At 42.7% G+C, this 14,230-nt stretch overlaps 1 protein-coding gene across 6 annotated transcripts in view; it reads right to left on the reverse strand.

Annotated features, from left to right (window-relative positions):
• Window positions 1–14,230, reverse strand: part of DPH6 (diphthamine biosynthesis 6) — a 370,426-nt gene that overhangs the window by 44,514 nt on the left and 311,682 nt on the right. For 2 of the 6 annotated variants that reach the window (XM_053286587.1, XM_053286583.1), the window contains one exon: window positions 2,921–3,275. The exons of 3 other annotated variants lie outside the window; for them this stretch is intronic. In XM_053286587.1, coding sequence (XP_053142562.1) covers window positions 3,130–3,275 — 146 coding nt within the window. In that variant the 3' untranslated portion in view covers window positions 2,921–3,129. Of the gene's footprint in view, window positions 1–2,920; window positions 3,276–12,405; window positions 12,435–14,230 lie in introns of those variants that run through there. One more of the 6 variants, XM_053286585.1, reaches the window with a different exon arrangement.

The following is a 14,230-nucleotide window of genomic DNA, read 5'->3' on the forward strand; positions in this document are numbered from 1 at the left end:
CCCCAAATCTCTGTCTCTGGGCGGTTTACAATGACGTAAAACAAATTAAGACAAAAATAAAAACCTTAAAACAATTTAAAACCACAACCAAGTTAAAAAGCTTGGGTGAAAAAATAATTCTTTAATGACTTTTTAAAAGTCATCAGAGATGGGGAGGCTCTCATTTTAGTAAGGACCCCTTTCTAGAGTCTCGGGGCAGCAACAGAGAAGGCCCATCGAGCTGGTGGAAGACGAGCCGGTGGCAACTGCAGATGAACCTCTCCAGATGATCTCAATATGCAATAGGCCTCATGGTGAAGAATATGTTCTCTTAAATACCCAGGCTCTACCTTTCCCCCAGAAAATCCATGTGGTTTCCATTGGCATGCCGCCATGTGCCCACATGATCTGTGCTGCTCCTGGCAAGGCAGATTGCTGGAGGCTGGGACACGTCCTGGCCTCCAGGTATCCCAAAATGCACTGTGTGACGGGTGTGGTGCATTGGGGGATTCCTCCGTGCATCAGGCGCTCTAGGCATGACCCAGGCACCAGGATTAAGGGGTTGAAAGTCAGGCTACCCGTGAAGGCAGTGCCAGGATCAGGCTTGATCACAGCGGTGGGCTGCCCTAGCTTGGGTTTCGTTGCTCATATGCATAGACTTATAATATAGCACATTTAAAAGAAATGCTTCTTGTATTTTAGTTTTAAGTTTGGTTCACACAATCACAAAGAACCCGATTAAAAAGTTAAGCAGGCATAGTAAGACCAGCATCAATCCTGGTCAAACTGCTCTGGTTAATCAGTATTTAACTAGGACAGATAAGCAGAATGGTGTAGATTGGTAGCCTACACTAGAAGTGTGAATGGAATGTTTTTTGAGTTCCATTTTGAGCTTGGAAATTCCGCAAATTTGCAGAACATTTTGTCAGAGGCTCAGCCGGTTGCTCCAGTGAAACAAACTTGGAACGTTCTGAGTCATTCAGAGTGTTCTGAGTTTTAGATTTTTTTTAAAAAAATGTAAGGCCAGTGAGGGTAGCTTTTTTGGTGGGGGGGGTGGCGGCAAGAGTGATTTACCTATAACAAGTGATTACTGGTGGTACCAGCCGGCCTCTGGCACCTGTTAGTCTCCTTCCCAGTCAGAGAAGTAGCCACCTGTCTGCCCGCCATCTCGGAACAGGGCCTTCATTCCAAGAGCATTCAGTTCCGAGCTTGTAATAGTCAAAATGGCCCATTTTGACATGGAATGTTCCAAGAGTGGAACGTTCTGTACACCTCCAGGCTACACCAATCAGAAGAATTCCAAGCAATAACATAAAATGCACAGGGAATGCATGTAATACTTTCCCCTGTTGCTACACATTTCTTCAACCTTATACACTCTTGCACACACACCTGGATTGTGGCCAGTCATAAATTTCATAAATTAAAAAATAAAACAGATCAATTTTTTGACACCAAATTTAGTCTTATGAAAGATTTACCAAAATGCTTTTAAATCTACACTATTATCATATTACAAATAATAATAGTAATAGTTGTTTATTTATTATCATTATCTGCTAATAAAATAAAAAATAATAATGCTACATGGCAGTTAGGACGAATTTTTGGACAGAATAAATGGCCTAATTAAAGATTAATCTGATCAAGGATCAACGGATAAAGGCATTTACATTCACCTAGAATTTTTGCCAAAAGATTTTCTTGAAATACCGTCACTTCTAAGAAATGAAAGTCTGGTCTCAGTTCTCCCAGTGGCTGTTAGCTCTGGAGTCTCAGCTTTCACTCCGAACAGCACAAGGCAGTTAGATTTCTGTCATAGTCTTTCAGCTTGTGACTAGCTCTGCTTTGAGAGCAGCAGGTTACAAGTCCAGCAAGGCCAATGAGGGTGGTGACAGTGGTACTTATGCAAATTTAGTTCACATGTTTTTCAAGCTGAAGGTCACAGATTCAGTCTCTGACATCTCCACGTAGAGTTGGGCTGGACAAGGCTAGCCCTCTAATAAGGAAGGTTGTTGCTTCTAGAGCTGGCTTACTGAGGTGGCAGTGAGTGCATCCCTGAGCCTGGGCTGTGGCAGTAGCTATGCCAAGCCACCTACATAGCTCTACCTACACTAAATATCCAGCGGCTTCTATCTCCTATACATGTGCTCTACAGTGAGCCTGAGCTCTGTGGCAGGGTGAGTGGAGCTCCTGCATGAGCCTACACAATTCCACCAAGAGGCTTTCAGGACTGGCTGTTCAAACATGCATCCTGCCACAGATGTGGAAGCATTAATTCTAATCAGTGGAGTGAGGTGAGTCAAGTGCTCCACTGTACAGTAGGTCCTTCTCAGACAGCAGTCTGATCCCAACCATGTCTGTTGCTGCGCTGACTCAACCCAACTCAAGAGTTTTGGAGACTGTCTTCCTGTTCAGATGTAACGCCAAACCAGAGGTAAGTGTGCCAGAAGTTGGAGTTGTGATCATCCGAATGCATGAAGCTGCAGTTTTGTCACTCAAACAGCTCAGTTTTCACTCCGAAACCTGAATTTGAATCCTCAGTTTGTAGTGAGTTTCACTGCTGAAACATGAGGTTCGAAGGCACCGTTGTATCGTATGTATTCTGTGGCTGCTATAATCTGTGTTTTGTGCACAAGCGCCTTCTGCAACCATAGTCAGCTCAGAGCCCCCCAGAAATGCGTCAGTCCAAGGGCACCCACATTTCTCACTGGTCGTCTCTCAGAGCTGATGCTCTACCCTCTGCCCTCTCCACTGCTTGGCAACTGGGATGCCATGTCCCCAAAATTCATGCATTTAAAGGGACAGAACCACATTGGATCAAGCCAAGGATGGGAGGACTACATGGAGACCTCTGAACATGTCCAGTCACAATTGCAGCAGCAGCAGTTCAGGAACGAGACCACCTTCAACCAGATCTCTAGGCATATGGCACTGAGGGGATTCCAACATACTGGGGCACAGTGCAAGGGAAATCTCCATCACCGAAAGGAGAAATTCAAGGAGGTGACCACTCACACCAAAATGTCAGGCATGGAGCCAAGGACCATGCCACACTATGACCAGCTAGCATCAGTCCTCCTGGATCAGACAGACATAACGTCTGGGAGCATGGCTGGGAGTGTACACCCCATTCCACTGAAGAGGCAGTCAGATGGCACCACCAACCAGCATGCCAGGGGCAGCAGCAGGCTCCTTGCACAGGGAAGCTATGTTGGCCACCGCCTCGTCAGCCACCTGTGCTTGTACAGGTTGTGGATGCCCAGGGACAGACACTGCACTGCACTCCATAGGCTCTGAGGAGGAAGACAACAAGACACTCACTAAGGCCCCTGAACACCTAACACTCACTCAATACATTGAAGAGGACAGTCAAGGTTCCCTGCTAGAGCGGCAGCATATGGAAGGTGTCCCACTCGTCACAAGCAGTTTCCTTGAGCAAGAAGAGGACACACAGCACTCCTTTTTGCACATGGGGATGATAGAAATTGTGCCCCAGCAACATTGGTAGAGCCTATTTCTTCCAGGCCTCCCCTTTAGATCCAGGGGACAACTTTTAGAACAGAGATGTAGAGTTTCAGAGTGATCATTTATGTAAAAGGCATTTGAAAAAGTCTTCCAGCTGCCACTCTAACAAATGGCACCTTTAGGACATATATGGTTTACAGAAGTCATGTGAAGCAGAAAGAGGGAGTAGATGCAAACACTTTCTGCAGCTCTTAGAGATTCTTCTTTCTCCCTTAAGAATGAGCTTGTGGTCTATGGAGGCATTTCTCCAAACACACTTGGCATGTTCCTTGCAAACCACTTAAAAACAAGTTCAGGCTATAGTTCTTCGCAACAGTTTTCTACTCCTTAATTCTCCCTCCATGTTCACCAGGTTATGTCCCCTCAGGGGAAATGCTGCCACAGGAGGATGTGCCCATTCATCCTGCAGCTCCAGAAGAAGAGTTTGCACCCAGAAGGCCACTCTCCAATGTGGTGCGTGCAGCACAACTGAGGAGGCGGCGGCATGTGGATCACTTACAGCTTGCAAGGGACCTTGTGGCCCAGAATGCAGAGAGTTCGCAGGCCACATGTGCCATCCTCTGAGAACTGGACCACAATGAAGACCAGAGTCTGGCAGATGACAGAAGGAACTTCCAGGCAATCTCTGAGCACGCAGTACAGGAAGTGGCCAGGGCCATGGAGCACGCCGCAGCAGAGAGGCGATTTGAATGCTACATGGCCTACCTCGAGAGAATGGCTGAATCAACTGTGAGATTGGCCGAGTAGGCACCAGCTCATCCTCCCGACCAGTAGCAACTGTATGACTATGAATATGACAAATATTTATATACTACTTTTCAACAGCCACCAACTTACCACCCTCTTGTCCCAGGTTTCTCAGTTGCTGTTCTGTGTCCCTCCCCCAAGACCCCATTGCCATCTGGAAGTGCCCCTTGCCATTCTGGGTATCAATAATTGTGCTTTGTGATTGCTCATGTAGCTTGGGAGTTCTTGCAAGTGGTGCAAGTGGCGAGAGGAAAGGGTTGAAGTGTCTTTGCCCTGCCGAAGGTGGACAATCAATGCTGAAAAGGCATGATTGTATTGAGCACGCCTCCTCTAACATCATAGCCAATAGCTGCCAATTTACTGATGCAATGATACCTTGCCCACAGTCTGGCGATGTGAGCGGAATGGAGCTTCTGGGGGTGCAGCTTGGGCACACTAGGAAGAGGAAGAGGTTGTTCTGCCCAGAAGTCAGAGGTTGCCAAACCGCAGTTGATCAATAATCTGTGGCTAATTCTTGGCTTCATAGATTAACCACAGCTTCATCTACCTGAGGTTTGATGCTACATCTGAACAGGGCCTGCGTCTCCTGAGTTCCAATTGTTGTGTGCTGCTTCCTTCCTCCTTGACCAACAGAGAACCTGCCTTCCCTCTCTCCTTTCATCCTCCAGAAGGTGAGTAACAAGAAAGGGGCTTTTTATTAACTGCAGGAAGGAATTGAACTTTGTGGTGTTCACTCTGTGCTTTTTTAATTGGGAGGGGAGGAAATCTAGTTTTTTTGTGTGCTTTTGAACTGGGGTGGGGGATTCAAGATTAAATCTCCTTTAAAAAAAAACACTTGTGCAATGTGTTCTTGTGCTTCTGAAGTGGGGAAAACTCTGGATTAATTAGTAGCGTTTCATACAAAAATGCTCCTGAACAGGGTAGGAAATGTGTGGCTCTCCAGACTAATGCCCTCTTCTGTTCTTGAAGGGAGATTAGTCAAGGTACCTTATCAACATTGTTTCTTGAAAGGAGTAGAGGACCTTCTTCACTACCTGTTTAAGAGCCCGCTGACAGAGGATATTAGGGGGGGGGAAATCTTGTAGATCTGGGAAAACATTGTGTTAATTGGTCAATCTGTCAGAAGATAAGTTATTTTCTTTTTAACAAAGATCTAGAAATATTAAGAAGAACTGCTATTCTCTCCCCCCCCCCCTTTAAAGGAATTAGCAAAGGCCCAAACACCATTTTTTTAAAGGTAAAGGAAGCAGAGCCTATGATGCTGGTGTTGTTTGACCTTGTTGTTTGATCTTAGGTTTGAATAACTATAAAATAATTGCATTTTCCAGTTACTGCAAAGGAGATTATACTGAGATATGAATGTTAGACGAAGAGTTTCGTAGATATATTAATTGCAAAAATGGGATTTGGATATTCCATAATCAGACTTTTCAATTAGAAAACATTACTCATTTTAAAAGATTTTTTTAATATTATAATTCTCAACTCATTTTATCTTGTGACTTTCTTGTTTCAAATCAGGTAAATTTCCAACCTTCATTTAATACCGTGAACATTTTGTTTTAAATTTTGTAAATGTACTTTTCATTTTATATTGTGATGACTTCAGTTTAAGCAATAAAGGACTTGCTGAACTTCAACTTCCATTACCCTCAGCCACAATTCATTACAGCTGCAGATGATAGAAGATGTAGTTCTGCCACATCCGGAGAGCCACACGTTGCCCCCTACAAAGTTTTATTGGAAGATAATAAAAAATCCTCCTCTCAAGCAGGACTATATTCTGATATTGGATACAGTGGCTCAGTACAGACATCACACCAAGCATGGGTTTGTCCTAACCCTAGTTGAGAGTCAGCACCATGGTCTGAGCTTCCAGCTGCTTATCTGCTTTTATTTCTGTCTGTTCAGCATTCTGGTCTCTTGGTGCAGTATTATTTACTATTTATTTAATTTATATACTGCCTAATATCGAAAGCTCTAGGTTGTTTACTGAATTAAAACATAAGATATAAAACATTTAAAATACTTAAAAAGATAATAAAATAGATATAAACACACATTAAAATTTAAAAATTTTAATAGTAACCTTTGGGGCAATTCCGAGGATAATGGAGTCACCCATGTTACTATCTTTTCAGTGATTGTAGACGTGAGCAAACTTTGAAGTAGATATTGCATATATCCCCACATCCAAGAGAACTTCTCTTGTATAAGGCAGTTAAATACTGCCCTTAAACATTATAGATAGTGGCAAATATCCTAACAGTGCATATTAGGGATATAAGCAATACATATTACTGCACGAACTGGTTTGGCGCCTCCTTAGGGAAGTGCTGAACCGGTTCAGCGGACTGCAGAGCGATTCCCTTAAAAAGCAGGTATGCAGGTCCTTACCTGCTCCTGTGCAGCCCCACCACATTTCTGGGTGCGACATTCACTCTACAAAAGGCCATGTGTGGCTGCTGCACTGCTCCCTGCAGCCTGCTCACACCTCAACAAGCACATGGGAACCACTCCTCTCCCTGTCCGTGCCCATTCAGGCTCATCCCTAGTGCATATATGCTCCGGAAAAAAGCATATGCGCAGTGCTACTTTCCCCACTTCTTCTTGAGTGTTCCTGTGCAAGAACACAGTGGTTTTTGCCACTCTCCCCTTGATCCAGAAGCATTCTTTGACAACAGAACACGAGTTGCACAGCTCTTGTTAGAAGCACCGAAACGACAATATGTTGGCCAACATCTGAAATATTAACAACTAGCCAACCCCGCACAGAGCATCTGTGCAGCGCTTTGGGGCCGGCTGTTTCCCCCTCCCTCTTCCTCCTGCTCCGGTCTCTCCTCTCTTCCCCTTCCCTCCGGCCCACGCTCTCCAGCCCTCCTCCCCTCCCGTTCCTCCCCCCACACAGAGCCACAGCGGGAGGCCAAGAAGGGCGCCACCACTGCTGCTTTTTCTCCCTCCCATCTGCCCGCTGCCGCCTTCCTCTCCATCTGCCCATTGCCCACCGCCACCGTTCTCTCCGTCCGCCCATTGCCCGCTGCCGCCTTTCTCTCCCGCCGCCGCCTTTCTCTCTCCCCGCCCGCCGCTGCCTTTCTCTCCCCCTGCCCACCGCCACCTTTCTCTCCCCCGACGCCTTTCTCTCAGCTGCCGCCTTTCTCGCCCCCTGCCCCCGCCGCCTTTCTCTCCCCCCTCTTCCGCCCACCGACAGCACTTTCTTCCCACTCTCCTCCTCAGTCCTCACTTTGGAACTCTTGCAGCCTGTCGCGAGAGTTCCGCTGCCATATCCTGGGCACGCATGTCCCACTCACCCCCTCTGGCACCAGACCAGGGCCAGTCCTTCCCACTGCCTCCCACTTCCCAGCCCAGGCTGCAGCCGAGATGGCCTCTCATCACAACGGGTGGGCCAACGCCCAGCCAATCAGGTGCCAATGCCGGCCAAACAGAGCTCAGCCAATCAGGCGCCTCCGCCGGCCAAACAGAGCTCAGCCAATCAGGTGCCTCCCTCGCCGGCACGCATTGCCTTGCCACATCTCCACGCTGGCTGGCTAAGAGAATTAATTATAAAGATACTTGGAGTAACAAAATTATTATTTTTGGACAGTGCTTTCTGCATGAATTTGCAGTTCTATGCAAATTCAGTCCAGTGCACAATCTTGGACACATGATTAATTTTTCCTGTAAGCTACACTCTATGTTCAAAGTTTTGCATGTATTAAATAGCCTTTCTCTGCATATTTTGATTTAAGCAGACCAAAAGCAAACACAGAGGTAATGGAACTACCCTTTGTGGAAACTGAGTAGTTTATGTTTAAACCTATGGTTTCCTTTTTTAAAGCTTCCTTAATCAGGTTTGGAGTGATGTCTGAACTAAGCCAGTGCCTAGGCATTCCCCATTGCTTATCATGATAAGTGAGATTGTTCCTGGATGCCTTCTACCTATGCACTAATTTAAGAGTGCAAAAGCCAGCGAGCGGCTTGGGTCTTTTTGAGCTGCTATTCAACTGTGACCTTATATTCCTCTAGAGAGGAAAAACGGAGTATCAGTGGGAAGCGGCAATAGACTTATCGTATGGTTTGCTTTTCAGTGAATGGGATTAAGTTGATATGGCTGCAATATTAATATCTGTTAGATTTGTTTTATCTTCTGTGATTGTTGCATATATATATATATATATGCGTTTTAAAACATATTGTTACCCTCTGGAAGATTTCACATTGGTGCGAAGCTACAAGTCAAACACTAGATAGCTTTTTTAAAAAAAATCATGTTGCCTTGTGGCATCTCCTCCTATTCGTCTGATTTGTTAAAAAGGAAATTAGGATTATGTAACATGAGAGATTTCTTTCCAATCCCTGTTAAATATTCAGAGGTATTTTTGCATAGTTTGTACGAACAAGGCTTGCAAAGCCCTAATAGTGAGAATGTGCACATGCTGAGGCATAACCTAGTTGCCTGGATGGCACAGGCAAATCATCTTGACTTATTTATATTAATGTGCTATATAAATGAGAATAAGGAGAGAAATGGTCAGAATTTATGCTAAAGCCTTCTAAAGGCGTAACAACATCCTACTAAGTATATATGTCAGCTTAATCTAATCCCCCTGCTTCCGACACATCCTGTGGTCTCAGCACGGTGCCTATAATGCTCTCATATGTTATGAGGGATTGCCTCAGAGAAGTTCAGCATCAGGACCACACTTGGTTCAATAAAACTTTACATTTCATCTTAGGCTGACAGAAAGCTATCTTTCTCACATTTGCATCACAAACCTTTAGCTTCTTCTGACATCAATAACACTGGCTATAATACTTCCCGGTAATCTGTTACAACACATGGAGAGCACATATTCTCAGTTCTCATCTTACTTTGTCAGTTGCAATGGGCTGTTCTAATTTGCTTGGACTTGGCTAAATGAACATTGAAATTCTTTGTGACAAAAGGAGGAAAAAACGTGCTTTTAATTAGCAGCTCATTTGAGATTTGCAGCAGAGTTATCTTTCCCCCTCCGCAACAACTTCAAGTTCAACTTAAGTAAAGCATCTTTCCATCCCCTTCACATGAGCACCGATGAGGCAATGCACTGCAGGAATTTGGTTATTTCTGCAAGGCTGGATAAAAGATCTAATAGATCAAGAATATTTTTGTATTTTCAATAGGTACACTGCCATATATTTCTTCATATTTAAAAGCCCACTTCAAAATTATATTATTTTATTTCTCTTTGTTCTCAGCTCACGGAAGGGTTCTGTGTGGTTTCTGTTTCCTCCAAATAGAAACATTGTCTCCTTTGCTCTACATTTCTTGTTCTGTGGGGCCAAAATGGCTCTTAGAACTCTGATAAAATTTTGGCAAATCAAAGTACATGTCCCTGTTCCAGCATCCAATAGCAACTGTTGGAAAGATGGGAAACAGAAAGCTATTTTGGAATCATCCTGGATAGAATAAGCTGAGAAGGAGAAAATATTAAACATACCGTAAGCTTTTTTGAGCTTATGGGATTGAAGAGGAATATACAATAGATAGATAACATCTGAAGAGTTGTGGCATTTGGATCAACCAGCAGAAGGCCAGTCACGTGATTAACCGACACATCCACAAAACAAAACCCACATTACAAATGTCAACCCACTTTGCTTAGCCATCATATGGTGAAGTGATATGTGAACCAGCCTCTATAGTAGAAACAAAGCTAGAAAAGACTTGAAATACTCTAAAATGGAAAAATCCTCCCAAATTTAGTACCCAGTGAAATAAACATCTAATATTCTTATTTTATTTTAAAATCTAATTAGCATAATACATATAAAGCAGAAAAAGTATCAGAAGACTTGACATTAAATTAACATAAAAGCAATTTACACTCTCTGAATATAAATTGTTCTTTAACTAAAATAGTTTGGGCAGTAATAATTTTAAAATTACTAAAGGGAGATTTCCAAAGAAATACAGAAAATGGAGTCTGACAGAGTTCTGCCTTGATTGTCTAACCTTATCATAGGATAATTTATGTTTAAAGGACCATCTTTCCAAATTGTTTTAAGTTGTTTTACTTAATTCACACACTTAATTTAAACAACAATACAAAAGACAGTCCCGAGTTTATTTTGATGAACTATTAATAGCATGAGTCCTTCCAAGCTCAAGATACTGTCTGTAGACAGTCCATCTATGCATCACCCTAGTGGACAAAAGTAGGTTACCTTGCAGTATTATAAGAGCCCATTTGGGAGGGTTATGTAGTTCCTATGCAACTGTGGGCATGGGACTATATTCAGTGTTCAATCCCTGGCACTTCCAAATATGGCTAGGAAAGATCCTGTCTGAAACCCTGAAGAGCTACTGCTAATCAGAGGTAGATAACACTGAACTATCAATGGTCAATGGTCTGACTCAGCATGGCAGTATCCTATGTTCCTATGCTAAGCTTATCCACTATTCTTACTTTAGCGGACACAGCAGAAGTAAACGTTGGGGTGCCACATAAAACAAATGTATAGAATCAGATTACCTGTTTGTATCCTTAAAATTAGTTTGCAGAAAAATTCTTCTTTCTACTTACTGTATTAAGATAATTTTAAGAAAAGCAACCTGATTGTAGTCAGATACAAGAAAAACATAGCTCATTATGAGAATTATTGTACATAACCTAAAACATTTTGAGACTTAAAAGGGAAAAAAAATACAATTTACAAGCTAAAAGCATATTCTATCAGCTCTTAAACAAAGCACTGTACAATAAATAATGTTCCGTCAGGCTATATGTTCATTTCTTGCTTCATGCATTAGCTGTGCTTATTCCATGCCATACTTTTATCGCTTTCTATTTTTATACTTTAAATCTATTAAGCAATGTCAGCTTGAATTTCCTCTGAATAGAGCTGCAGGTTAGGTTTAAAAAAATAGGACAGTACAATCTTTGAGGGCTAACATTTATGTCAGCTAATTAATATGGATCAGTTGAGTTTTGCAAATATCTTTTTTTAAAAATGGCACATGTGTGAGTCACCAATGCAGACCTCATCCCTAACCACACAGATGACAATCACAAGGCGCATCAGCTTTCATGAGAAGAAAAGGAGATGTGCATCCAGCAAAATGGAAGAGGGTCTGGATTCCTTTTATTACAATAGATCCATGGATATGGGAGATTTCTGCTGATCACATTCTGGGTCTTCCACACTTTCTTTAGCTGATCTCATGCATGCAATTTATACAGACTGACTTAGAGGCTGGCTAGCCCTCCAATGGCCAGCTAAGCTCTTATGAATAATTGTATTATAAAGCCCATGGATATTTTGCTCCACATGCTTATCCACATGCTTCTTCATGCATGTGTCCACACACACACGCACACACACAACAAACATACTGATTTTTTTCTACCAGGTGATAATGGAATATCCATTATATTCTAAGCTACTGACAATTTTAAGGCTGTAGGTCTTTTTATGCAAATTTTTATACAGGGGTGTTTTTATTCCTCTGAGACCTTTCTCTTTACCTGACTGTGCACATTTACTATATTTATCCAAATCTAAGATGAGGCATTTTCTTAGTTCTTGCCCGTTAAATATAGGGTGTGGGTGGTTGTCTTAGATTTAGAGTACTCGTTTTTTTTTTTTTTTGGTAAATACAAGTATAACCTATATTTAACCTCTGGGGCTGAAGTCCAGGGCCTCCACACCCACTGGGGCCCCCTAAATCTGTCTGTCCTGGGTGTCCTGGCTGTCTGTCCTACATGTTAAAAAATGATGCTTAACTTGCAGTGGGGGGTGGGGGAGGGCCCTCCAAAGGCCTTTAGGTCCAGGCTCCAAAATTACCTAGGTGCATCTCTGCCTTTAAGGCATCATCTTACCCTTCTATTTGGGTAAATCCTGGTCTTTCCATGCATTTTGTAATATATTTGTCCAGTGAAGGATTGCCACAGAACTTCATTACAAGTAATGCTCATAATTCAAATAGGTGTTACAAATGCATATGCAAAACAGTGCTTGAATGCTATGTTTCTGGGTTCTTCTATCTTCTGAAAGCTCTCCTGATCCTTTTGCTTGCTGAAACTCAAGATGCAGGGAACTGTACAGATCTGGTGATCATGCTTCCCTGAATCATGTCCAATATATTTCTTTCTTTCTTTAATTGATTATTGTTGGTATTTCTGTTGTTCACCGCCTAGAGTCTTTGGAGGAGGCGGTATATAAGAAATTTCAGTCACTCAATCAATATCTATGCTGTTTAAATTAGTCAATGATATAAACACTTTTGGCAGCTTCACACTTCAATCAGCATGAATTCTGCTCCAGTATCAGAAGGATGGAGTCACAAAATGGAGCCTTTTTAAAACACCTCATGCTTTAGCCAAATATGCTAATTTTATATCAAAGTAGTATTTGAAACTCTTGATAAATGAGAACTTCTGAAATGGCTGCAAAAGTCATGTTTAATAGGATGTTTGGCTGTGTCCTTGTACTGAACACAAGTTCTAAATGTAGAAATAATTGTTCTACCACAATATCAATACCTACAGATCTGACACTTCCTTAGCTGTATGGATATGTACGAACCAATTCAGCGCCTCCTTAGAGTAGCGGCAAACCGGTTCTGGTGTGTGCAGCCGAAAAGATTCAGCCACCATGCTGGCCATACACATGGTGCAGCGGCCATGTGCATGCCAATGCCACATGCAGGATGCAGGGAGCTGTGCTGCACCTGTGCATGGCCTTTTGTAGAGCAAGTGCCATGTTTGGAAAAGTGGTGGGGCAGCACAGTAGCAGGTAAGGATCTGCTTACCTGCTGTTTGAGGGAAACACTTCCCATCCTGCCCGAGCCCGTTTGGGTCCTTCCCTACTTAGCCAACCTCATCTTCTCTCTTAACGAAGAATATTGGCAAATCTGGTCCTCTTTTGTTACTCAACAAGAAGGAGGCACAATACAAAACCCAGAAAATATGCATGTAAGAAGCTCAAATTATAGCTAGTTCTGTTGGAATAACTGAAGATAGACAGGCACACATTTGCATTTATGGTGGAAATGACCCACTGCGCAGTATTTTTGGAATATAGTAGCCAACTAGCATCAGGAAATTCTCTATGTTACACTGTTTGTCACTCCCCAAACCATGTTACTCCATCCATTTGAGCAGTCTTTGGCTTCCTACACAAAGATGACCTCAAACAATTCTATATAGAAGCTAAATTGCACACAACTGGAAGCCTTCCTTCCAGACTTCCAAATAACAGACTGACAAGATATAAGAGACCATGCCAACTTATAACCTTATTCAGCTGGTCTAGAAGGCAGATAACCCCAGCCTGAAGAAAGACAAACTATGGCCATATGGTTTCCTTTCAAAATATATGTAGAAACTCTTCCTACTTTAGATGACATTCTGGAGAAATATAAACACACACATTTTTCAACATCCCCAACACCATGTAACATTAGCACAATAGTGAACTTTGATCCCACCCCCTGTAATAGCTTCCACACTAGGTTGGTTATGCCCTTCTAAAACCCAACCAAAGATTATTATTTTATGTCAGCAGTTTTGTCCTGTTGCTTTATCTCCTTCTCTTTATATATCTGTGTTTATATCTGCAATATTGTGGTTATATTCCTTTTCTTGTATGTCTTGTTCTAAAATGAGCCAGAAGTAATAAAAACCTCAGTCTAAAAGAATACAGACCCTGGGGCTAAGCCTTGCAAGGCCTTAGCTCAAACTCAGTCCTGCACAGGTAAGCCGCATGGTACAAGGCAAAGGCAAAAACACTTTGTCAGCCAGTCATATAACCGTGCTGATCTAGGCAAACTTCAATGCATGTAAGTCTCCATGATAGCATTGGAACTAGGAGATTTTTGTGAAATCTAGAACTAGGTCAGATAAACATGGCCCTCTACCCAGAATAATGTTGGGGCCACGGAAAAAACATGCCTGTCCTGACATCACTAAAGGACATTCCAACATATTCTTGGCAT

Source organism: Hemicordylus capensis, chromosome 1, assembly GCF_027244095.1.
Source record: "Hemicordylus capensis ecotype Gifberg chromosome 1, rHemCap1.1.pri, whole genome shotgun sequence".
Classification (NCBI taxonomy): domain Eukaryota; kingdom Metazoa; phylum Chordata; class Lepidosauria; order Squamata; family Cordylidae; genus Hemicordylus; species Hemicordylus capensis.